This window comes from Parasteatoda tepidariorum, chromosome 3 (assembly GCF_982258835.1).
Source record: "Parasteatoda tepidariorum strain Cologne lab strain chromosome 3, Ptep-v5.0, whole genome shotgun sequence".
Classification (NCBI taxonomy): domain Eukaryota; kingdom Metazoa; phylum Arthropoda; class Arachnida; order Araneae; family Theridiidae; genus Parasteatoda; species Parasteatoda tepidariorum.
Window position 1 is genome coordinate 78121993 of NC_141757.1, and position 27225 is coordinate 78149217.

At 28.5% G+C, this 27225-nt stretch overlaps 1 protein-coding gene across 1 annotated transcript in view; it reads right to left on the reverse strand.

Moving 5' to 3' along the window:
• Positions 1 to 9450, reverse strand: part of LOC107438993 (uncharacterized) — a 109149-nt gene extending 99699 nt beyond the window's left edge. The window contains exon 1 of the mRNA XM_016051430.5: positions 9100 to 9450. Within this exon, the coding sequence (XP_015906916.3) occupies positions 9100 to 9204 (105 nt within the window). The 5' untranslated portion in view covers positions 9205 to 9450. The remainder of the gene's footprint in view (positions 1 to 9099) is intronic.
• Positions 9451 to 27225: the final 17775 nt, after the last annotated feature.

Below are 27225 nucleotides of genomic sequence, written 5' to 3' on the forward strand. Positions count from 1 at the left end.
AAACTCACCACAAAGCAAGGGGTCACAAGCCATGTTGAAAGGGTGAAAATAGCGAAAAACGCCGGCATGCCCTGAATCTTGAGGACACAAAAGGTGGCGGTCTGTTGAGGTTTGTCTGCCTAAATTTCATAGCACGATTGTGGCTGCTTTTGGCAGCTATCACAGGTAAATCTGTCATCTTAGAGTGGGTCTGGGAATCGGTTTTTATGTCGGTGTAGACTGCGCAATGACGTCAGCGGGTGCCATTTCAAAAAACACTTGTAATAATTAATCAAATAAAATCTTTGTAATTAGCACATTTGTAGCCTCTTTTATAGTTGTATTCCAACCTGACGTCGAAACACTTGCTTTTTTTGCGATTTTCTCTCTCCAAATGCGGTTTGAAACCTCATGTTCTCTTAATTCCTTTTTTCTCTGAGTCTGTCTCTGGTTTTTGAAACACGCAAAATGCGATTGCAGTATATAATAATTCTCATAATTTGCCTAAAGATCATTTGTCATTCTCTAGAATGCCTTGGAATTCTATTCAATGACTAGGCAAAGTTCATTACAATACTCCTATTTCATACTTCGCCGAAAATCACCAGACATTTCATACTATGACTGTGCAATGGAATACATGGAATGACGGTAACATATCCAAATACCGATAACCGAGGACAAACAGACCAAAGATGACTTTTTATTATGACTTGTAAATAATCATCAAAAAAAATAATAATTCCTTAAAAGATTTAAGTCTTAAGCGCATCTTCTTTATAATGTAATACTGACTCAGTTCTCGTACACAAAAATAAGTGTGTTATTACGGGATAATCATTACACTGGACAAGAGCCAAAATTCAGATAGTTTGCGCTCCTCAATAAGTTTTCCGTAATTTGAAACAGCCCATTAATAAATTAATGACTTTGCTTACTTAATGATTTTTCTATGTTAATTTTCACCGAGGATAACGCCATTACTCTTGTAGATTCAAGTTGAAATTTTACGAACACTTGTGTTAACATTGTTTCAAAGTTTTAACACAATAAAAGAATCATTTGAGTTTGCTTGTTTAGTTGAAATTGTATCAAAGTTGGAGATAAAAAGAAACTGAAAATCTTATTTATATTTATGCATTTTTTTCTTGGCGTTTCTTAGTTTTATTATATTTTATGAAAAAAATTAAACATATTCACAGTTTTCAAACTCATTTCAAGTTGTTAAGGATTATTAGGATGCCACTTAAAAAAATGGAAAAAAGACTTATTTTTAAAGCATTCAGTAATTTTCCTTAAATTTCGGTATTTAGATGTTTAGACGTTAAGATAAAGATCTTATTTATTTTTATTTATTATTATTATTAAAACATAAATTATACAATTTATTATGGGAAAAGAATAAAATCGATCAAATTATTTTTGTCTTGCCCAATACTGATTTTTTAAACATGATTGAAAGAAAAACGTGTTTAATATTTACTATAGCAATGGCAAAAAAAATTTATATGTAATTGTAAACATGTAAAATTATTATAATTTAAAAACCAATTATCATTAAAAATGATCAAATTATTTAAATTCGGTCAAAACACTTTTAAAAGACAATTCTAGCCATATAAAGACATAAAAAAGGGAAGAATGCTAAGTTTAATTTTTCACTCTTATTTTAGTACTATATATCATGAATGGTAAACAGATTTTGGTCGTTGAAATAATGCTTTAATTACAAACCTTATTTAAAATGCAATCACTTCATATTTAGTTGCCATTTTTTACAATATTTCAATAGATCATGTCTAATTAAATTAAGGAAAAAATAATACCTTAGGTTTTTTTCGCCGATTTTATACTATTTCTAAGTCGAATGATCCCGATAAAAATTTTCTATGTTATAGAATAAAAAACTTTTTTTTTATTTCAACACAAAGAAGGCTAGAAATAGAAACACAAATATCCTCACATATAAATATTCTAATAAAAATTTTATCTTTACACATTTGAAAGTATAACTGTTGTAGTTTCAGTTTTTGTGCTATGATATACTTATTTTTATGAGCGAAATAATAGTGAATATATAAGATTTAAGGTAAGTTTGAATATTAGAGTAAAGCAAAGTAGAAAAGAAATAAAATTAAAAAGTAAACGTTTGGGAGTACAGGTGCTTCGATACTTAAATACAATCCCTTCATCACTAACTCTGAAGAAAGTATTGCAACTAGTGATAAATATAAACAGTTTTTCGAATACTAATTATTAAATTAAGTTGCTTAATATAAAGTTTAATGGTGCGATGGTAACATTTTAGTTTTATAAACAAATGTGATTTAAGTTTTTTATACAATTCAAAAAAAAACTTCATTATTAATATAAAAAAAATTTGTTCTCAAAGGCAGTATATAGTAATCAATCGCTCTTTTCTGTATTGTTAAAAAGAATAAAATATGTTTTCAGGTAATTAGAATTTTAACTTCATACAATTTATGACCAACAAAAAGCAATGAAGCCTTAGATAAAATTCACAACATGTATCTCAAGCTTGGCCTAATTTTTATTGGTGTCTCACTTGTCATCACAGTTTCCTTCTCGGTGCAGCTTTTCAATTCTTAAATTTTAGATATTATTCATAAATCATAAATATTGTTCTTAAATTTAAATTGTCATTCGAAAATTTTCAAGTATTACTCTTAAATTTTCAAGTATTATTCTTAAATTTTCAAGTTTTATTCTTTAATTTGAATCATTATTCTTAAATTTTAATTATTATTCTTAAATTTGAATTATTATTCTTAAATTTTAATTATTATTCTTAAATTTTCAAGTATTATTCTTAAATTTGAATTATCATTCTTAAATTTTAATTATTATTCTTAAATTTTAATTATTATTCTTAAATTTTCAAGTATTATTCTTAAATTTGAATTATCATTCTTAAATTTTCAAGTACTATTCTTAAATTTGAATTATTATTCTTAAATTTTAATTATTATTCTTAAATTTTAATTATTATTCTTAAATTTTAATTATTATTCTTAAATTTGTATAAAATATTTAATTATGTATAAAATAATATAATTAAATTATGTATAAAATATTATGCATATTGCTTGAATAAGCTCTATCTGAAAAGAGAATTCCTTTTAGTTAAAAAAAATCTAAACATTTATTAGCTCCCAATTTATGTTACCCCAAACATCATTCGTTAATGGATTTAAATTTAATAAATAATTTTAAAAAAATGAGGAATAAAGACGCGAAAAAACATTGTCCTTTTTTCTTAAATAACGAAAATATAAATTTATAATAATATTAATTTTAAAAAGAATTACTGAAGTTTCGCCAAACGTGCAAAAAAGATTTTTTTTCTTTAAATAATTGCTGTTGAAATATTTTAAATTGAACGCGTAATTTTCAATTTGTAAATAACGCGTTCATAGTTATATATACACTAAACACACACTAAATATTTAAAATAGTATAAAATCAGACAAATATTTAAATTCCGGCTGTCTTTTTTTTCTTTACACATGGAAAGTCAGGAAACGGTTTAAAAAATGCATTAAAATCAGTTGTTAAAGAAATTTTATGCTAATGCCAAATTTTAAGTATCACAAGTCAATATTAAACTGTAACTTAATTTTATGCTATTGACGAAGATTAAGTATCACAAATCAACATTAAACTGTAACTTTAAAGAAATTTCATGGTATTGACGAAAATTAAGTATCACAAATCAATATTAAACTATAACTAAGCGATTTAAAAACTCAACTGATGGACACGTTTTGACAAATTGTATTACTAAACTAAACTCAGTGGCAGGACAGCCCATAGAGGGCCAAGACCTAATGTGCCCATCTCAGTTTTCTTGACCTTGGGCTCTGGGGTGCAGGAGCAGATGTTCCGGTCAGGTGGTCAGCCGAACGCGGAACCTCCAGGGACAAATTCTATTATCTACTATTTTATTATTCAGAAAACAAATTTGAAGTACGGTATGAGTTTTTTTAGTATTATTTTAAACTTTATTCATTAGAAAGTGATAAAGAACGGCAAAAACAGAATTTAGGATAAAACTAAAGAATTTTCTAAAATGAGAGCATAATTCTGAACCATTTTGTACTCATATGCAAATGACACTTATTCATTTTAATAGGTAAATAAGCAAATCATAAAATCAAATACATATTTTAAAAATAACCTGTACTAATTTCACAATGGTAAAGGGATTCTTTTTCACTCTATTTTATCTCCTAGGAGAGAAATAATATATTAAGAAATTATAAGAAATTATTTGAGAAATTATGGTTTATGCAAAATATTTATGATAATTATGTAAAATAATTGAGGTATTTTAAGTGGAATAATTTAAACTGAGGAAATAAATCCTACGAAGTATTACAAAAAGAAGTTAAATCAAAATATAAATAATTATTTTAATTATTATTTAACTTTTCTTATTTCATTAGTTATTTTTTGATTTCTATTATTTATCATTCTTACTAAATTATGTAATAGTTAAATTACCTTTGACTACTTTAAAAAATCACACATGCAATTTAGATGTCTACTCAGACATTAATTGATGAATTTAATTTTATTTAATTATCAAAAAAATTTTCTTATTCACGAATTAGAATGAGATATTTCTGTTTTGTGGTTTCATAAACATTTCATCCCCTTCTCTCATAATAATTTTTTAATTTTTCAGTTATTTTTATTTTATTTAATTTAAAGCTCATACAATAATTTTATAATGAGACTTCTTTCACATCTGAAGCCATATTTAAAGATACTTATCATCATTTATAATTGTTAGAACATGCTTTATTTATATGTTTCTATTTGGCACTTTCTTTTAATTAATAGTGAATATTATATTTAAAAGTTACAATTTTAGTACAGGCAATAGAACTCAAAAATGGAGGTTACCTGGAATAAGTTTTTATTTTTTGTATATTTATGTTGTTTGGTGTGTTGAACACGAATTCGCAATTTGCGACCAAAAATTTTTTCTGTAAAATATTTTTTTCCAGGAAAAAGTTGGAAAATCTAGTTTTTTGCTCTTTTTTTTTTTTTTTTTTTTTTTGGTTTAAGATAGAAATTTTCTGATGACATATTTTAAAGCTCGAGAAAATATCCTACAAATTCTATACCAACAATATGCGCTTAGGATAATAAAATCAAAGAATTATGAGTATAGAAATAATGACTACAGCACTGTAAGAGGGGATAGAACACTCAGCTCCTAATGAGGTGCCCCGAGTCAGAATCTCAGTAATGGCTGGTCGATACAAACTCCATTCCCGGCTCGCACCAATCACAGTGTTGACGAAAAATATCCTCAATGGTAAAGGGATAATGGGTTAGAGTTCCCTTATACCACGTATGCCACCAGGCTAACCTTGGGAGGTTCTTCGTGGTTTTCCTCTCCATGTAACGCAAGGTGAGTTAGCTCAATCAAAAAGTCTTCCACGAAAGCAAGTTTCCCCCAATACGTGATCCAGGAGTTCCATTGTCTTTTGGATTGGGTTCAAAATTGCAAGGCTACGGAGTTGAACATTGGTAGTCGTAAACTAAAAATTGGGTCAGCTGTTCAACGACGGTTTTAATATTTTAATATAGAGTTGCAAATATTTCTCTCCTAGTATTTCAATGGAAAGTAATAGAAGACAATAATTATGCGGTTTAAAATTCATAAAAATTTCCCATTTTTAATTTAAACATTGAAATTAAACATTTTAACATTGGAAAACAAATTTATTCGAGTTTCTCGTGAAACAGTGACGTTATTCTCTTTTTGTTTTTTAACTTTTTTTAATTCAGTTCAGGAAACAACGCGTCTTCAAAGAATACTTTTAAAATTACTTTAATAATTACTTTCAAATTACTTTATTTTTTTAATACTTTTTAAATTTAACGAGCCTTAGATTAAAAAACCATGCATGCTTGTCATATCTTTTATGCAATTTTGAATCCAACTTAAAAACAAGTATTTAAACAAAATTATCTTTTGTGACTTGTGAATCGGGTAGTTAAGCAGCAATTTCCTGTTACAAGGGGGGGGGGGGCGGATCATGAAAGTTTTTTTTTCAATGGTAACAGGACTTAACCTTAGATTTAACTACCTCTGAAGATAGTCTTCAGCAACAGAACAGAACAGAAACAGTTTGTTTTTTTCATTTACTGTAACACAAATTACTGTTATATTTTTTTAAAGTACAGATACGTATTTGGCGGTGACAATTTGCTTTTCTCATAAATAGAGTGCATAATCCTAGTACTTCCTTAACTTTTTTTAAGTATAATCTTCTCAAAATGGAAGAAAAATATATATAATATTTTGTAACATTTTCACCACATTTAAGTTAGTTGATAATATAATATATAATGGAAATCAATAAATAGTGTTACTTTTCTGCTATTTTTTCAATGACAATAATTTGTTTTTAAAAAGTGTCGCTAGATTCATTGACTAATCTATGAAAGCTTTAATCTTAAGAAATGTTCATTCCTTATGTTTAATATGTGAATTTTATCTTTTTTTTTTAAATATTTAATTATTTTTCTTTAATTTTTTATTCTCGACACTATTAAATTAAGCATCCAAAACATCGGTAGAGGTAATTAAGTTTCTTTTCAATAAACTCCTTAATTAAGATTTTCCTATAATTGCTCTTTCTAATAAGCATTAAAGTTCTCATTTAATTACTTATTATAGTAATTTAAAATTCCTTTTTAATTTTTAATTACTATAAAAACTCCAAGACTCAAATAGATAAGATTGTTTGGAAAGTGACCTTTAGCGTTCTCAAAGTAACCGGATGAAGAGCCAAGGCTAAAGATAGGTCAGTTTGAAATAGAGTTTTACGGAAGGCCAAGACCCACGCTGGGCTGTCACGCCATTGAAGAAAGAAGGAATAAAAACTATTTAAATATTTTTTTCCAAAAAATTTTTTTATCAATAGTGAGATAAATTTATTTTTAATTTTGCTTCAGAATTTCTATAGTTATTTTGCATTCCAAATTTTTGATTGAGTATGCTAATTGATCATAGTGTCAAATAAAGTTTACTTTAAAAGTAATAATAACTTATCAAAATGTATATTTTACTTATTTACCGTTTACTAATTTCAAAACAGTAGCTAAATATGGTTACTATAAAACAATCATAATAAAGTAATATAGTGTAATTACTTTATAAAGAAATAAAAATTCTTTTGCTATCAAGCCTACAATTGTAAAGAATAATAAAAGTTAAAAACAGTAATAATAATAGATAAGACAGGATAATGAATAAATATTACATGTAAATACATTTAATAAGAATCAAACTAGTATTTTACAGGTAAAACGATTTATAATTTTTATTTACTATGCGCTGATGACAACCAAAGATGTCTGGAACTTTTTTGGTACAGTAAAAATCTTATTGTGTGGTTTTTCTATGTCATAAAAATGAACCAAATTCCCAACATCACAAAAGAATTTAATGTATTGTAAGAAATATTTTAATATAATAAAGGTTTTGTTAAACATAATATATGTATTGTTCAATGTAAGTAAAAAAATTATAAACAGCCCAAAAAATTTCATCTATTCTTTTTTTTCGAATTTGAAAAACTCAAACAATGTTCGCATAATTTTGACTAGGGGATGTCTTATTATTTTTTGCACAATCTCATAATAATAAACTCAAAGTGAGGTCAAATTACAGTGCAAATTTTCTATAGCCGTAACAAGGTGTTGAATAATCCATTTTTCTGTTCAATTTGAACCATAGTATCTTGTAATCAAGTTTAAAAAAGATCATAATGTGGTATAACTTAGCTTCATATTAAGGTACAACAAATTTGAACTGTATTACGGTTTAACAGGCTTCAAAATTCCTAATAGCCTAATTACATAAGGCTCTTAATACCCTACAATACACTTAATTTATTCTCAAGGAAATATATGATATGTTATGTTTTTTATTTATTTATTTATTATATTTTGAATTTACGAAATAATAAGCGACCCTTTTTGTTTACGGTGTTTGGTTTGTTTCAGTCATGAAAATGTCTTTTTATATATTTTCATAAAATGATACGTTCATAAAAAGAGATTTTATTTTAAAAAAAGTTTAAATTTCTGGTCGGTGGGACCATAGTGTAGTTAGTTCCCTTTGAATTCCTTTTATAACCTTTCATAAAATAGACACGTTCATAAAAAGATATTTAAATTTGAAAAGTTTAAATTTGTGGTAGGTAGGACCATAGTGTAGTTCCCTTTGAATTTCTTTTTACAACATTTTATAAAAAAGACAAGTTCATAAAAAGATATTTAAATTTAAAAAGTTTAAATTTGTGGTAGGTGGGACCATAGTGTAGTTCCCTTTGAATTTCTTTTTATAACATTTTATAAAAAAGACACGTTCATAAAAAGATATTTAAATTAACAAAGTTTAAATTTGTGGTCGGTGGGACCATAGTGTAGTTCCCTTTGAATTTCTTTTTATAACATTTTATAAAAAAGACACGTTCATAAAAAAATATTTAAATTTGAAAAGTTTAAATTTGTGGTAGGTGGGACCATAGTGTAGTTCCCTTTGAATTTCTTTTTATAACATTTTATAAAAAAGACACGTTCATAAAAAGATATTTAAATTTAAAAAGTTTAAATTTGTGGTCGGTGGAACCATAGTGTAGTTCCCTTTGAATTTATTTTTATAACATTTTATAAAAAAGACACGTTCATAAAAAGATATTTAAATTTGAAAAGTTTAAATTTGTGGTAGGTGGGACCATAGTGTAGTTCCCTTTGAATTTCTTTTTATAACATTTTATAAAAAAGACACGTTCATAAAAAGATATTTAAATTAACAAAGTTTAAATTTGTGGTCGGTGGGACCATAGTGTAGCTCCCTTTGAATTATGAAATCCCCTTTGAATAACTATTGGTTTCAACGACTATTGAACACGTGTAAACGGATAATGATTCAAACATAAATAATCGAGTTTTTCAAGTTAGTATAATGAAAATTTGTTTTTTTTTTAACTCAGTAACGTTATACTTCCCAAAACTAACTTATGAAAAAAGTGGTCAGTATTTTGTACAGAATTTAAAAACTTAATTCCCTACCTTAAAATCTTCATCTGGTTCTCTCTTGACGGGAAAATCGCCTTCTTTATAGCCGTCTAAAACGCTTCTACGTCGGCAGTGAGGTGACAACTCGGCGGCATTCATTGCTCAAAATTATGAAAAATTTCAATAACAAATCAGCTGCTAGTTTTCACTTTAGAAAAACAGCCAAAGGCCGCATCTGATTTGATCTAATGTCCAAACGTTCGAAGAAGATTCTCTCCCTGATGGAGAAAAGAAAACATACCACCTGAAACACCCCCACCTAGAGCAGAATCCTTCTCAAGCTTCCAAAACACTCGAGAGTCGAAGATCCTTTGAACTTGTCAATAAGCAGCTTTGCGGTGAGGCACTAGTTTCACGGCGATTATGAGCCACAGCGAAAATGGTTGCTTTAAATTTGAATGCCCAGTGAAAGTGAACTTTCCCGCCAAGCCAGCCAATTCGATTTTTCTCTGTGCTACGCAGTGAAAGCATCAAACTTACTCTTTTGTGAGTTCCTTTTCTTTAGTTATTAAAAATGACAACCGAAAAATATTCTTTTGGAAAGAAAAAAAAAGATTATTATTTTTAATAAGGAAAAGTTGCTAAAGAAACACAATTTATTTTGTATTCGTTATAACTGATTATTATAATCTACTTATTGTAAGTATAAAATATAACACATTATTAGTGCTGGGAGATAATAGAAATTTATTATCGCGATATTTTGTTCAAAATACTGATATTGCACGATACATCACAAACTTTTTCCAGTTTAAGAAATATACATTACAATTACATTGGTTTATACTTTCGTTGCGGGTTGGATTAGCCTGGTTGGTAGGGCGTTGGACTCGTGAGAACGTGAGTTCGAATCCAGCCGGTCAAAGAATCCTCGTGTATTAAATGGTGACTGGTGCACATTAACTCTGGCTGGGTCACAAAGTCCTACAAGTTCCTATAACAAATCAATACCTCTGATGCAAACCAGAAGTGTGCCCCATAATTGTAATTTGGTAAGACATATAAATTTCAACTGATTTTCATTGCGTATTAGTTGTACTAATCCTTATTTTAATATTTATGAAATAACATAAAAAATAGTGTTTATTTGAAATTATATAAAACATAACCCGGTTAATCTGCAAGTGGTTTAAAATTTTTTATTTCATTTTATGAATATAGGGAAAAGTAGAATTTATTAATGCCTTTAGTGAGAATGTAGTGAAGAAAAATAAAATCCAATGTCATTGAATTTTGATTCATCAAAATATGCAAATTTTCATACTTTTCCAGAAAACAACCGAAAAGTGTAACGTGAGTTTTGCTATAACTCAAGAACTATTTTAAAACTTTTACAAACATAGCATGAAAAACCTGTTTGATAAAAAAAAATTACATGGTCTTCGGAATTTAAATAATTTATATCATTTGAGTCATTTAATTATAAGAAATACTAAAACATAAAAGTTATGATAGTTAGTATTAGATTGCAATTGTTATCGCGCTAAGTGAAGACACAGTTTAAACGAATTCATTGAAGTTTGACTAAATAAAAAATATAGATAGCAAATTTTTCCAAAAAACTACCGAAAGCTGTTATCTAAAGTAACGTGATATTGGAAATATCCTTCTTATCGGGAAACTTCAAAATTCTACAAGAAAACCATCAAAATCATATTGACAACAAATTTGTTTTATTGTTTTCGGAATTTAAATAATAATTTATATTATTTGAGATCATTGAGATTTATATCATAAGAAATATTAAAGAGAAAAATTTGGGATAATTAATTTTAAAGTTACATTTTACTATATTCACATCACGACATTGACTTAAAAAGCGTTTAAAGTAAAGATATTTTCAACTCGATTTTTTAAATTTAAGCAAGCATCTAAACACTTAACTCAAAGTTTTACACTTATGTACCGTGAGCCAAAAAAAAGGACCACTCTGTATAACTTTTGATCTAATGATCTGATCTTTACGTTCTATGACTCAATCTTAATGGTTCGAAGGGGTTACCTCGAATATGCTAATTAATTAGTGCAAACGATTTTTAAGTTACAAAATCAGACACAACGTACTTTCTGTAAATAAACATACCTTTTTTTTGCGACGAATTCCGGTTTCTTTTTAGGTGAATTGAAAAAAATTTCAGATAATTATAAAATTCATTTATCCGAAGATAATTCCGTGCAGAAAATAAATTTTACTAAGCATTTATTATTTTTTATTATTTTATTTAATAATGTTAGAAAAAAATTTTAATGCAAGGTATACAATTTTTATAACACTTTAAAGTATCTAATTTAAAACGGCAAAATAGAAAATTTGAGTGAAATCGATCGAATAGTTCCTGAGAAATTGAATTTTAAAAAAGTCGTATATTTAAAATTCGATTTCTCAGGAACTAATTGATCTATTTTATTCAAATTTTGTATTTTGTCATGTAAAATTACATAATACAATTTAAATTAATATAATTTTAATATTACAATTATATTTAAATTTAATTTAAATTAATATAACTTTAATATTATAATTATATTTAAATTTAATTTAAATTAATATAATTTATGTAATATAATTTTAATTATATAATTTAAAATAATATAAAAAATTTATTCCTTACAATTAAATTTTTTTTCGTTTATTAGTAATTAAAATAACTAAAAATAATAAATGTTCACTAAAAAAAATTTTTTTTGGACTGGATAAATAATAATAATCTTTGGATAAATAAATTTTATAACTATCAGCAAAAGTTTTCATTTCGCTTAAAAAGTTCTCGACATGAAGTTCTCAAAAATAGTAAAATTAACATTAAGGGGTCCAAACTTTGAAACTCTCTCCTGATCAAACTATGGAGACAATATTTCTCAGATGCGGTTACCTCCTATATTTTGGTTATCTGAAATAAATCCAAATCCGTTAAAAAAAATATTATGTTTATTCAGAAAAAGTACGTTTTTGCGTCTGATTTCGTAATAGTTGATTTCGTAACTTAATCGTCTGTGCTAACTAATAACCTAATTAAAAACCATAAACCTCGAACCATTGAGATTGAGTCATATAAAGTAAGGATCCGTTCATTAGATCAAAAGTTATTCAGGCTGGTACGTTTTTTTAGAGCACTGTTCATTGAGGAAAAATGTTATAATAAGTAATGTCATAAAAAGTTATGAAAAGAATTTGCATCACGGATAATTTGATTTCTCAGGTAAAAAATTTTACTCGTATCTATCTTTAAAATGGCACCTTATTCTTTACTTCCAATTGGGAATTTTTCAAAAATTTTCAGTCTAAAAAAAAAAAAAAATTTTTTTTTTTTGGGGGGGGGGGAAAGTATCTAAAAGTGTATTGATTACAAAATACATTTAAAAAACTTATTTAGAAAAATTTCATATAAATAATTTCTACTCTTGTCCATCTTTATAATAATACCTCACGCGTTGCTTCAGAATTAAAAACATTATTAATTATGACATTCAGAAAGAAGTGTTATCTTTGTACAAAGGGACCTAATATGCAATTATGGAATGGAAATTTTTGAAACAATGCTAAAGACGCATTTTACTGCAAAAGACAGATTATTTCAAATCTTTTAAACACAGAAATCAAAAATGAATTTTATAAGAAAGTCAAAAAAAAGTATATTTTTAACAATCACTTGGCAATTATTAAAATTAGAGACATTTCTACAATGCTTATAAACGCTACTATTAAAACAATTATCATAAAATTTTAAAATTTACAGTTAACAATGAAAAAAAAATTACAACAAAAGACTTTTGCAAAATGACATGACATTTATGTAAAGACATAATCAACAATTAAAAAATTAATGAAAAGAATTTGAATCACAAAAACATTTAAGCTTTTAAGATAAATATTTGTTACACATGTCTATCTTAGAAATTGATCATTTCATTTTGTATTCGAAAAGTTTTCTAAAACTGCAATTCTTTATTATTTTCTTTTTAAAATTTCTAAAAAGACTGTTGAAGGAAAAAGTTTTTATAACAAAAGAAAATTTTGAAATAAAAATATATTGTTTCCTTAGAAACATATGCAAAGATAAGCACTTAAAAATTATTAAAAATATTTCGTCGCAAAAACATTCAAGTTCTTTATGCAAGCTTATTTTGTTTATTTTGTTTTGAAAATTTCATCATTTATTTGTATCAGTACAAGTCGTTTCTGCATTAAATTTCATTTGATTCTGATGATTCTTTCACGGTGTTGCATTTTCTACAAACAGCAGTTTATTTTTTTTTCATGCCCATATCATTAAAATGTTAATTTACTGTCTGTTTCTGTGTAAGAAGTTTTTCTTAAAATTGCGATGAAAAAGAATCGTTTATTTTTGTGAAAAAGTGGCCTGATGTGTTATAATAAAATGGACGCTTAAAGAATTGTTATTTACAAAGGGCATTCCATAAACATTGACAGTTATCTTTTACGCAATGGCGAAACTGTGAAACAAACAAAAAAAATTAAGCGCCGATTATTATTTTTTTTTCAAATGATGTGAAACGAGCCGCGATTGCTCTTGGGATAGAGCGTTCGCCTTCCAATGAGGTGAACCGCGTTCAAATCCCAGCAATTGGCATTCCGTCCGGCTTGCACCGACCACAGGCGTTAAATATCCTCAGTGGTAAATGGATCATGGGTTATAGTCCCCTTGCCATCAGGTTAACCCAGGGAGGTTTTCGTGGTTTTCCTCTCCATGTAACGCAAATGCTGATTAGTCTCACCAAAAAAGTCCTCCACGAAGGCAAATGTCTCTCAATACTTGAAACAGAAGTTCCCTTGATTTCTGGAGTGGGTTCAAAATTACAAGGCTATGGAGTTGAACATTAGTAGTCGTAAATCCGAAAAATTAGGTTGGTTGTTCAATAGCACAGTAACAAAACAAAACAACAATTCAGTAGCAAAAATAATAAAATTCGTAAATAGAGTGCTCTTAATAAAATATTGTTTGTTTTTTTTCAGTTATTATTTCATTTGAATTTATAAATTGTATATCGCAATAAATTTGTCTTAAAATAAGTCTCGTAACTTTTAATTAGATTATAATATATTAATAATGAATGTTTTAAATTTTCCAACAATAAACTGTAAGTATGACATTTAATTCGTCAAAACCGAGCCTCTTGTATTTGAAAATCAATTTTCTTGTTTAAAAAAATGGTATAATTGCAAAAGTAATATTTCTAATTATAATTAAAATTAATGTAATATCAATTAATTAATTATATGACAATAAAACTTTTAGGTATTGTTACATTTGCAATTCAGGTATAATTTAGGACTAAATTTTTAAAAAATCAAAGTTAATTTGATAGATCCATTTGATAGTTGATTTGATATGATAGTTGTGATGTTATGATTGAAAGGCATGACTTTATGATCAAAAGGCATGCCAAAAATTGTATATTTCATGCTTTCATGCATGTCACGATCATTTCTCTTAAACTATTAGTTCAAAGGATTAATTTTAATTTTATTAGATTTAGCGTAGAAAATTAAATTTGAAGCATAACCTCATTTGTCGTTGCGTAAATTGGTATAAGCAAAATTTTATTTACTTTGTACACATGAAACCTTTAATAAATTTTATAACTGCTAAACTATTAAATTAGACAACTTGGTTTTATTCTCAATCGATTTAGCTTAACGATAACCATAAGTAATTATACCTCACTTGCTTAGATAGCAATGTTAAATACGTAAATATGCATAAGTAACAAAGCTGTACTTTTTATGGATAAAACTTTAATAACTTCAAAGACATTAGTCACTCAATTCAACGTTAAAAAGAAAAAATCGGGAAAAAACTTGATTGCAGTCATTAAAGTTTACCCCTTTATCCTTTTAGAAATGGAATATTTAAATGCCCTATATCTTAAAATCATTTTCATACCAGTGATCATAATTTTTATACTACGCAGCTCCACTAATGCGCAAGTTAAGAACTTTTAATTGCAGTTGAATAAAGATTATAGAATGCACAAAATTAATTAATATCAATTGATATTCTACAACCGTCTGTTGTTTCCTTTTCCTCCCTTTACGTAAAGCGTTCACATAGTCCGTAGACAAACTAAAGGCTTATGGTTGCTCATATTTTTCTGTCGTGTGGTAGGGCCTTTAGAATTAAACTAACATTATCTAATTTTTCTCGTATTAACATATGGATCTCGCTAACGAAAATGAATTCTTGCAAGAATTAAACTGACATTATCTCATATTACTCGCATTAACATATTCTTGATAACGACAATGAATTCTTGAAAGAATTAAACCGACATTACCTCATATTACTCGTATTAACATATTGTTGATAACGACAATGAATTCTTGAAAGAATTAAAGCGACATTATCTCATATTACTCATATCAACATATTGTTGATAACGACAATGAATTCTTGAAAGAATTAAACTGACATTATCTCATATTACTCGTATTAACGCATTGTTGCTAACAACAATGAATTCTAACAATCCCATGCATTATTTAAAACAATTATATTAAAGATTTAAAGTAATCCTAGTTTCTAAACGTATGTAAAAAGCAAATGTGAAAATGAGCGAAAGATTTCCTTAGAAATTTTCTTTTTTAGGCTTCGCAAATAACAAAAAATACAATGTAACTATTTGTTTAGTAAGTTTAATTCTAACAATCGGTTCCAATTGTTAGAATTAGACTTACAATGCATCCCGGTTTGTACATGGTAACAAATAAAATCCAATTTATTTATAATCAAAATTAATATAAAACATTTTTAAATCAATTCCATCTCTTAAAGATGTTTAAGTAATGTAAAATTTTGTAAAAGTTGAAAGTTTGCTTCTTAACGTTGTTAACGAAGCTATGTCAACAAGGAAAATAAAGACACAGTTTAAGTGCCTTAAACGAGAAGCAATGCTATGATTTTGAACTATATATATCACCTTCCTCTGAAGAATTATATGGGCTTTACAACCGGTAAATAACTTAAATATTAAAAAGCTATTAAATTTTTTTTTAATCGCCAATTCGGCGACATTTTTCCACATGGATGAAAATTATCAAAATCACTACCTAATTCTCAGTTTTTGTGAATTCTTATGAGCCCAGGTAAAGCATCATTGGAGTAAGTTTTCAAACATTAAAAAATTAGACCACAAACGCTTTTCATTTTCACAAAACTGTGGCTTTTCTCGGTGTGGACGTTTTGGGGCATTTTCAAAATAAGCTGAGACAGCGCTGGCTCGAAATTGGCTAAACTTGACCTAAGAGTCATGACCAACAATTGAAAACTCAAAGCAGTTATAAAAGTAGCATATTAATCACAAAAAAAGCATCATTTCCTATTACGACAGAGCTTCGAAAAAACAGCCTTAATAAATTTCCCTTTAGTATTTCCGAAAAAATATTTTGGATATCAAGTTTGATGTTTTACATAAGGGATAAATTCAAAATAAAATATTGCTTTTTAGACCTTACTATAATGATGCAATCGAAGATCAAATCTAGAGCTTTATCACTCATATAATGAACCTGAAATTATTAACTTTATTAAATGACTGGGAATAAAATGGACAGGCCACGTTATCAGAATGGACTATGACCGTACAACAAAAAGAGTTTTCAATGTCATACCAGTTGGCACACGAAAAAGAGACAGGTCGAATTTGAAATGGATAGATGGCATAGAAAAAGACCTTTTTGTCTTAAATACTGGAAAACATTAGCAGGAAAAAGGTTAGCCTGGAAAAAACTTCTTGAGAAGGCCAAAGCCCACCCTGGGCTGTCGAGCCATTGATGATGATGATGATGATGCAATGGATGTTTAAAAATTAATTTGGAAATATTTATTTGGATCAAAGCATATAGTTTTCTTTTCTTTTCTTCTAAATAAATTTTTTCTACTCGTGCCCATTTCTAAAATTGTAACTTACAATTTACTTTTGTGATGCGAATTTTTCTAACAACAGAAATCAAAATTTAAAATTAATTTCCTTAAATTTTGATACATTTAAAATTTTTATTGAAAAACTTTGTTCCACGTAACATTTACTTTTTGATATATGTATTTTCTGCTATTGTCTTGACACTTTATTCTGACTTACAAGATTTTTCTAAAATTATTCGTTAAAAAGAGATTTTTATTTGGAGAAAAGTGGTCTAAAATGTACTAGTAAAATTTATAAATAAAAGAATGCGGGACATTTAATTATTTTTTAAAAAAAATTTTTACTTTTGGTCATTTTTAAAATGATACTTTGCACTTAGCATCTAAGGTTATAATTTTTTTTTTAATTTAATCAAATAAAACTTTTTTTTTCTTTTTTGAAAATGTAGCCAATTGTGAAACGGTAGAATGAGCAGTTGAATTGTTTAGGTAAAGGTTTTGAAAAAGAAAACAAGACATACTTTTTAATAATTGCTTTGCAATTGTTAAAATTAGTTTGATAATATATCTTGTGGCATTTAATATATACTTTTATTATTATTACAAATTATAACAATGCATTTATGTAATACTACTTAAAACTGTTATAATACAATTTTAAAAACAATTTTTGTTTCTTATTACATGGGATAGTGTCAAAATAAAACCAAATGATATTCAATACATTAGTTGCCACAGTTATAATTTCAAACGAAAATCTAAAACATTGGTGGCCATTTATTTCCTTTATCTATTTATTTTTATTTATTTTCGTTTGCATTTCAATTTCGAGGGTCATCTTTAGGACTGATAACTTCTTGTGATTCTCGTTGCCTCCGCTTGTCCCAAAACTCTATCTGGAGTTGAGATGCTTATTTGTAGCAGGTGTATCTTCATAAGCAGCAAAAGTATCTCACATTGAGTAAATATGAGATAATATCTCATGTTAAGTATGTATTTCATATTCAGTATACATCTCATATTCGTATCACTTATGCGATAGTATCTCATAGTCATCATCCATGCCAAAATGTTCTTGCTCAAATGCTTTTTTTTTCACTGTTGTTTTTACACAAACTTCAGGTGTGCTTTAGATCGTTTTCGGTTGAGTCCAGCATCTCCTTTATCTAAAAAGAAGGTGTCGAATATGAGAGAATTGTCTCAAATTAGGCACCTTTCCTACAATGTATTGAAAATGCATCTTTCAAATCTGTTCCATTCGCAAGAAATTATGTGATAAGGGTAACAGTCGAAAAAAAGTTTTTACGCATTCGACTAACGGCAACTAAGGTGAAGCATTCTTGGAAATTTAAAAAATGCAGAAATTATGTCTCACTTGTTTGACAGAATAAATTGCGACATATCAGAATGTGCAATATAATGAAGATCATTTTAAAATAACGCATCCAAAAATAACAAGTGTATAAAGAAAACTTTGTTAATAGCTTTGTTAAATTTTGTAGTTAAAGCTAACAGCAAATAGTTAGACTAACTTTTTATTGTTTCACAAAAATCGAATGTTGTCGTGTTAAAAGCAGTGATCAGTAGGACTCTTATTCCCCATTAATTTAATTACGTATTAATATATAATATAATAAAATACGAATTAATGTATAATTGATTTGCGTTTTTCGGGACATATTAAAAAAAGTGTTCCATTTAAAAGCCAAAGGGCAACCGTATATTTATTTATTTTTTCAATTAAAGCAACTTGTGTGCAAGGCAACAAAATGTTCTTACCAACAGACCACTAAAAAAAAGTCAACGATTGCAATGTTTTTATTTCTATCTGCATAAATGAAAAAAGAAATTTTCATCGAGTTTAACGCCCTGATCTGGCCAAAAGAAGAAAAAAAGTTCCTTCCAAATGAGGAAAATTAGAGAAAAATAAATATTTGTCCAAAAATTTTTTTATTATTATTCATTTTCTCTTCTACCATACTTTTTTCTTGTTTAATTAAAGCAATTTTTTTAATTTTTAAGCAATATTGCAGTGTCCGAACTTTATCTGCTTTAAATTAAACTTCATTCAATTCTCTGGCTCTGCGTGCAAGGCAAAAAAATATACTCTCCGACTGACCACTTTAAAAGTCAACCTTTGCAATGTTTTTTATTTCTCTCTGAATAAACGAAAAAATAAATCTGCATCGAGTTTAACGTCCTGATCCGGTCAAAAGAAAACAAAAAAAAAGTTCCTCCCAATGCGGAAAATTAGAGAAAAATAATTATTGATCCAAAAAAAATTATTTTTTTCATTTTTCATCTTCTCTTCTACCATATTCTTTAAAGATTTTTTTTCTTCAATCTACTCCTCCTTTAACTAAAGAAAGAAGCAGCACTCAGTTATTCTTTGCAGAATAGATTTTTGAGAGCAGCAACTCGTGCATGACAAAATACATGAAGAGAAAATTTTACCATCCCGTCCTGAAGTAGGCGGTTCACTCTTCTTCTTTTTTTTCAATCTTATTATTCTTTTTTCTTCCATTTCTTCGTCCTTTTACACATATAAAGTTGACTAGACTCAAGAGATATCATAGAGCAAAGAGTCTATCGTATATAATTACCTTCAGTTGATGCAAGTCTTCCGCTACTTCGAAACGAGAACCTCCTCTTTTGTGAGAGACAAGGCACGCCTACAACTGATTTCCTTCAGCATGAAGACCCAAGGGTTGCCAAATCATTTTCAAGAATATCCCAACAGAGGAATAAAAATAATTTCACGCCAAGCAGACTATGAAATGTCCAATGAAGCTCAATTTTCAAGGCGCCAAATTTCAAATTCTATTGTTTGTTATTCTTTTATCTTCTTAATATTAGAATGGCGTGACATAGGACAAAAATGGAAGACAATTGAAAATGATGACATAAGATTGCTTTGAGAGATTTTAAATTTTCATCCAAACGAATTCCTTTTGTGACTAAACTTTTTTTGCCCATTATATAGTTAACTTTGCTAGTTTTAATCTGGAAGGTATGATGATGTCTCCACTGTAGTCAATCCGTCTTTTTTCTCTAAAAGGTAAAAATTTGATGAGCTTAGAGCAATATAGTTATAAGCCATGTTTTTCCAAAAGTGACATTTTTACAAATCTTTCTTAGTATTATTTCCAGGTGTGTATTTTAAAATTTCACACCAGGTAATAGCACAATACACAAAAATATCTCATTGCGCACTTGGGAATCGTTCCGATTTACACCAAAAGCCAAATATTCTCTTGAATAAACTTATCATTGTTTTGCCCCAATAATCCATTAACTATAGATTTCCAAAGCAGTTATTGAAATCTTGAAGTTTATTTTGGAGAAGCAAGAAGTTCAGATTCATCATCAGAGATTTCTTTCTTAAATCATGAAAATGCTGCCACAAGCTGTCAATTTACCCACTTAGTTAAAGTGCATTTATTCTACTGTGTGCTATTTTATAAAGGCACCACCTCAAGACAAAGAAATGATTAACCTATTATAAATGCCCTCTTTCAATCCACTAATATCCAGCCTTCAGCTTCTGTAAGTGGTCTATATTTGTATAAGACCTATATGAATACTGCGGTAATTTACTTATACCACATCAGTATAGTAACATCTTTACTATAAATTGAGTGGGAGCTGCAGTGGCTCAGGGAATAGAGCGCTCGCCTCCCTATAAGGTGAGAAAGGTACAAATCCCAGCTGTGGTTGAGTGATACAAATTCTGTTCTCGGTTAGCACCAAACACAGTACTAACGTAAAATATCGTCGGTGGTTGACGGATTTGGGGTTAGAATCCCGTTGCTGTTGGGCTAACCATGGGAGGTTTTCGTTGGAGATATGAGAGGAGTATAAGTATAAGTACTAGGATAAAAGAGGAGTATAAGTTTGAAACAAAATGGGATCCGATCTTTCGACCAGAAAAAATATTCTAAACATTTTTTTGGTCTAAAGATCGGATTTTTGCGCACTACAGTGCTACTTCAATGATTCGAGAGACAAACTTTAAATTAACGCTTTAATTAAACGCTATAAGCAATAGATAAATTGTGAAATCACATGAAAACATACAGTAAAAGCTCGATATAATGAGTTCAGCATAATACGATCAATCCACTATTACGACAAATTTCTAAGTCACCGCTAAATTCCTAACATCAATAATTCAAAAATTGCATCAGCGAGTTAAAAATTATAGCCTTCTACAATTACGGCAAAATTATAATTAGAAAAATGCATTTTCCTGCTGTTTAAGTGAACAATATTACATGAAAAGGGGATAAATATAAGACAATTTTATTTATTTATGGTATCAATACAGAAAAGTGAAAAACTAATGTCGTTTCCTTTTTATAATTTTAACCCATTATTTTAATAAAGCAATGCGTGTACGACTACCGAGTAAGTTATTTTCTTCCCAACAAAAGAAAAATTCTACTGCCACTTTTAAAATTCTTGCCGTACACTTTAAAAGAATTCATCTTTTATTGAAACCTATATCTGCCATGCTCCCTTATTTCCTTAAATTACAGCTTACTTGTTAAAATTTATATCCACTGTTATCAATGATGCCAAAATGTATTGCACTTTATTTTATTCTCTTATTTAAAAAACTTATTACAAGATTGGAAGCTTGTTTAAACATTTCTGTTCTAGAAATTTCCATTTTTAATTAAGTACAGAGATACGTAACCCAGTCTACAATCTGTAAACAAAAATTGTTTACTCTAGATTTGTATTTTAAATCAAAATAGTTATCCATAATAAAAGAAAAAGAGATTCGTTATAACGGACTTTTATTGTACTTTATTAAAACACATCTATTTAAGACAGATTCATATTTTTGACTTAAATTATAAGGAGTATCCACAGAAATGTGATCTAAATAGTGTAACTGGGAAAGTACTCAAGCTTCTCAGTGTTACATTTACTTACATCACCATATCTCTAGAACTATTTTAGCAAAAAATATATAAGTAGAAAAACGTGTTTTAAAAAAAATATTTGTTTAAAAATAATTTTTTGCAATTATTTAATTGAATAATAATTTTATCTTTTTTGACTTGTAAGGAAAACAAATCGTTACATTGCAAGATGATTATTTCCTTATTCAAATCATTTTTTAAAAATTTCAGAAAATTATTTAATTTATTGTCAATTCGCTGGAAATTTTTACCACATTCAAATTGAACTTTTTCATTATTTGTGGAGAAAATGTTTTTTTCCCCCACTTGAATCGCTATTTGAAAAAAATTACTATTTCAAACACTAATAGCTTGCTAAGCTTTTAACACTTTTTGTTTAATTTTCAAAATTTCTCACAGTGTTTTACTATGATTTATAAACTATTTTGTAATGTTTTTTTAAATTACCTTTCTCCCAGTGATAGCCGCATCGCATAAAAAATGTAATAGTGGTAGAAGAATTATGATAATTTTCACCGATTGTAGGATGAAATGAAAAATTTAACTACCACAGCATGCTAATAATAAAAGTTCAAGTTTCTAATTCTAAGACTGAAAACGTTATTTATTATTTTTTTTATTAAATCGAAATCTTAAAAGGGCATCTTAGCAAAATAAGAAAATTTCAAACCCCTTCCCAGGCATACGCAAGAAATTCCCATTACCCTCTGTCCTTGTTTTTGCTTTTACTTTAACTTTTTCTGTAGTAATCTAATACTAGAAATAAATATATAACTTTGATGTATTTAACTATAATAAAACTGAAATTACGTTTTTATCTATCGATGCCTAAAATAATTTGTGTGTGTCACACATTAATAAGTTTTAATAAGCTCATAAATATTAAGTTTTTGGTTGAGTGCAAGAAAGTATTTTAGTATTAACAAATAAATAACTTAGTATAAAAAAATTAAGAAAAAAACAAGCGGTGGAACTCTAATGCATAACATTACACATTCACTATAAAGCACTTAATTGTATGAAGTAATGATTTATATAACACATTTAATATTTTTGCATTCCTAAGGTCACTGTTATACTTTAAGAAAAAGTCATGCAATATATTAAGAACAAAAACATTTTTAAATTAAAAATCAATTTCATGGTTGAACCTTAATACCCTTACACTCCATGATAATTACAATTTTTCATAAATGTTCTTCCTATTATTAACCTTCTAGTAAATAACGTTTTTAAAAATAAAGTTCTTAATAAAGTTTTTAAAAAAATTATACGCTTCCCTGGGCCAAAAGAATTCTTTTTTAGTGGTTAATGATAAGTACTACTACATTATACAATGATAGTATACTACATTCGCATCTATTCAGTATAGACAGCAAAAATAACTTTCAAAGTAGAATACTTTGAAATCTGAGGAGATGTTGAAATCACAGAGACAATAGCATAATTAGCATGGAATAATTTAGAACACCACAGTTTTTATTTTGACCTCTTAGTCAAAATTAATCCAAATTACTTTTTTAAGAAAAAAAAATTTTTTTTGGTGACAAAATTTAATCAAATTAAAAAATTTAAGTCATGAAAACGCAATTGTAAAGTTTCTATTGTTGAACACAAAGATGAAATTCTTTGCCTTGGGAGTGTGCTAGCCTGCCACCAGCCACAGGGCAACTAAATATAATTTAAAAAATGGCGATTTAAAATTTGTTTGTAAATTGCCACCCTATCGTCAAGTTTTAAGTCAAAAAGCTTCTATTTCTTCAAAACATATGTTCTCAACTTATGTTATTTTTTACTCAAAAAGCGGATAGAACATTTCACTAATAAGAAGTTGAAAAAGTACAATTGTAAACAAATTACGCAGCGCATTTCCGATTTTTTAATAATAATTTTGATTCAGAGTTATTTAAAAAACGGAATTTTCTCATTAGTTTAACGGAAGCCATTATTTTACATTAAACTTTAGACATTCAGTTTTGTCAAATATTTTAAAGATAACATCAGTGATGTTTGCTTTCTTATAGCTCTAATCATAAAGGTTATCTGTTGTTGTTGTTGTTGTAGTTCAATTACGTCGCACTAGATCTACACAATGGGCTATTGGCGATGGTCTGGAAAGCATCCCTGAGGATGATCCGAAGACATACCATCACAATTTTGATCCTCTGCAGATGGGATGGCACCCCCGCTTCGGTAGCTCGACGACCTGCACGCGAAGTCAAGCACTTTACGGTAGAACAGTTTAACGAGGACCCATACCGCACACCCTAGGTCCCTACGCAGACTGATCCAAGTGGTCACCCACCCGCACACTGACCGCAGCCAGTGATGCTTGACTTCGGTGATGTGTTGAAAAGTTATTTACTGCGGTGTTCTGTAATACCAAGGCTGAACTAGATTCGCAACTTAACTGTTGAAAGGTAAAGTTCAGCCTTGGTAATAATTTTTTTTTATTCGTTATGCTAGATTAGAGTTACTTCCTTCTAACAGAACTCTATGCTAAATTATCTGAATGCTCAACGTGATAGTGGTAGCATAGGTGGATTACGCCACCAAATTAATTTTTCTAAATTTGTCTGAAACTACGTATTTATTTTATGAGATTGCTTTCTTTTATGTTTTTCCACATATGCTTTTAAAACGTGCTGCTATAAAACTAAATAATTTAAAATCAACGGTAATTGGGTGCTTGCAGTTCAAGAAGAAAATGAGCAGGGATACCTGCACATGTAACCTATGGTCGGTGGCAGTTCAGCTGATCTCTTATAAGTAAATTGGCGAGTTAAAGTTGTACTAAGTTTCTTCACATAAGTTAGAATGTTAATTAACGTAAAGTTAAATAAATAAAGCCCCGTATCACACATCGAATTTATTAAAATATAATTATTTCTCATCGAATTTATTAAAATATAATTATTCTACGTCATTAACTTAGGTTTAATATTTGTTTATGCATTTTATTATAACTGTGATGTATATTTGTTTTGCGTACCTGGCAACTTCGATGCATAATTAGTTGCGTTATGTTCTACATGGCTTCTTGTGTCTCTTTGAGTTAGTAAGTAAGAAATATATAGTGAAGGAATTGAAACCTTTGAGACAGAATCTTTGTGTCAGAATATAAAATGTGCCACTTAAGAGAAATGATTGGCTTAGCCTACTCGAAATAGAATGAAAAGAATAGTTGCTAATGCAAACAAATGCCACGTTTCAACATCCAATCAGGATCGAGATACCCACACCACGTCCCATGAAGTTATCCCATTGAAATAAAAATAAAAAGTTTTGAACTGAAAAGCAAAATTAATAAATAAATATAGTAGTAATTCGTTGAGGAGAAACGTAAAATAATAATTAATTTTAATAATTAATAAATAAATAAATAATAATTAATAATGCCAATGATAATTAATTTTGGTAATAGTTATGCATTGAATTAAACCAAATAAGTTATAAACTAAAAAGCAAAATTGCTGGAGAAACGATAATACTAATTTGTTTAAGTGAGAGCAAAACAATTGGGCCACTATTATTGACGTCATGGATACTTAATTAATTTTAGTGATAAGTACAAATTGAAATTAAAAAAAAAAATTAGCTATATACTAAAAAGCGAAATTAATGATGACAATGCACTTATTTGTTAAAGTGACCAGTAAAAAGACGCCATGCAATTTTTTACACCTATGATATATTAAACTATTTAATTTTGGTTATGGGCTCCTCTGGCATAATGACTGGTGCAGTTTTAATGTGTACCATATATATTCTCATATAGGTGCAAAGTGTGTTATGTTATGACTAAATTTAGTACCCATAACAACTGCTGTACATTTTTATGATAGATATTTCGGTAATGGGTTTTCTTCGGCCCCTCACTTGCTTGCTTGGAAGAAATTCAGTTTTCTCCTCAAATCATCTTCGTTTCCATTAAAAAAAGAAAAAGCCTATATTAGAGAATTGGGGAGTTTTCAGGTATCATTTATGATGACATAACATAACGAAGCTTTCTGCCAAAAAATATCTTAAGTGTCAATTTTTCTGAAGAAACATCCCTAATTGGGTATACTATAGCCTACGTCAGTGTTTCCCAAAGTGTGGTACGCGTACCCCCAGGGGTACGGGAACAGTTTAGTTGGGGTACGCGTTCTCATGCGAATTATCTTGTAACAAACTAAAATTACAAAAAAAATTTATTTAGAAACAAAGCTAGCCATGAAAGTTTACTATTACATATATTTCTATTGGCTATTTTTTGCAGAGTCAACAGTTAATAATTAGTGCTGTTAACAGCCAGTTGTGATTTTTATTTTTTATGCAATTTTTTAATAGTAAAAAATACATTAATTTTTTTATTAGTGGTACACAGCGTAACGAAAAATTTGCAAAGGGTACACAAAAGTCATAAGTTTGGGAAACACTGGCCTACGTCACAGGTTGTGTTATTCCTACTAAATTTAACCCATGAACGGCATTTTCTGCGAGCCTAACTTCAAGCCACAAATAAACAAACGAAGTGTTTGATCGTTTAAATAGCTGCTCGCCAGATTTTATTGCATTATAAAGAAAAGTAATTGATATTCGATTTTTGATTAATAATTGATTTATGTGGATAGTGGCATTTAAGTGGATTGGCGATCGAAATGGGCTGCAGATGGCGTAGAGCAGAACTCTTTTCCTATGGCAACATTTCACATGCTTTCCCCATTAGCGTGTGGAAAGTCACAGAGGAAGGAAGTACGTTAGTTTCTCTCTTGATTTTCATATAGATTGAAATCTTTTAACTTCAAAAACTATATGGAACTGAAAACTACATTAAACATAGTTCTAAAGAAAAGTATTATGGAAATTTTAAAAAATATTCTTATTAAATAAAAAGGAAAAATATTAAGAAAAGGAAAAATACTGTAGTACATTCCTATACAACTGAAAAGAGGAGGAGAGGGAAGGGAGAAGGGCTAAAGGCATGAAACCGATCTCTCCCCAGATGGCGTATTCGAGTGTTGCGATCGAGAATAGTGGCATAGAATTTAGCATTGCGTCATGAAAATGTTATTCCTACTAAGTGGAAGTAGTTGTGTTTTTTTTATATTATACCCAATTGTGCCCACAAAGCTCTATCGTTACTACGAGTTGGATCCATGATGACTTGCTTCTGTGACTAACTGTGCTCACAACGAAATGTCTTTGTGAGGAGTTATGCTCACGAAGAATTGTCGCTTCGACGTATTGTGCTCATGACGGATTGCCTCACGTTAAATTATGCTCAACGAATTGACGCAGAACGCTATTTTTTGCATGCGAGT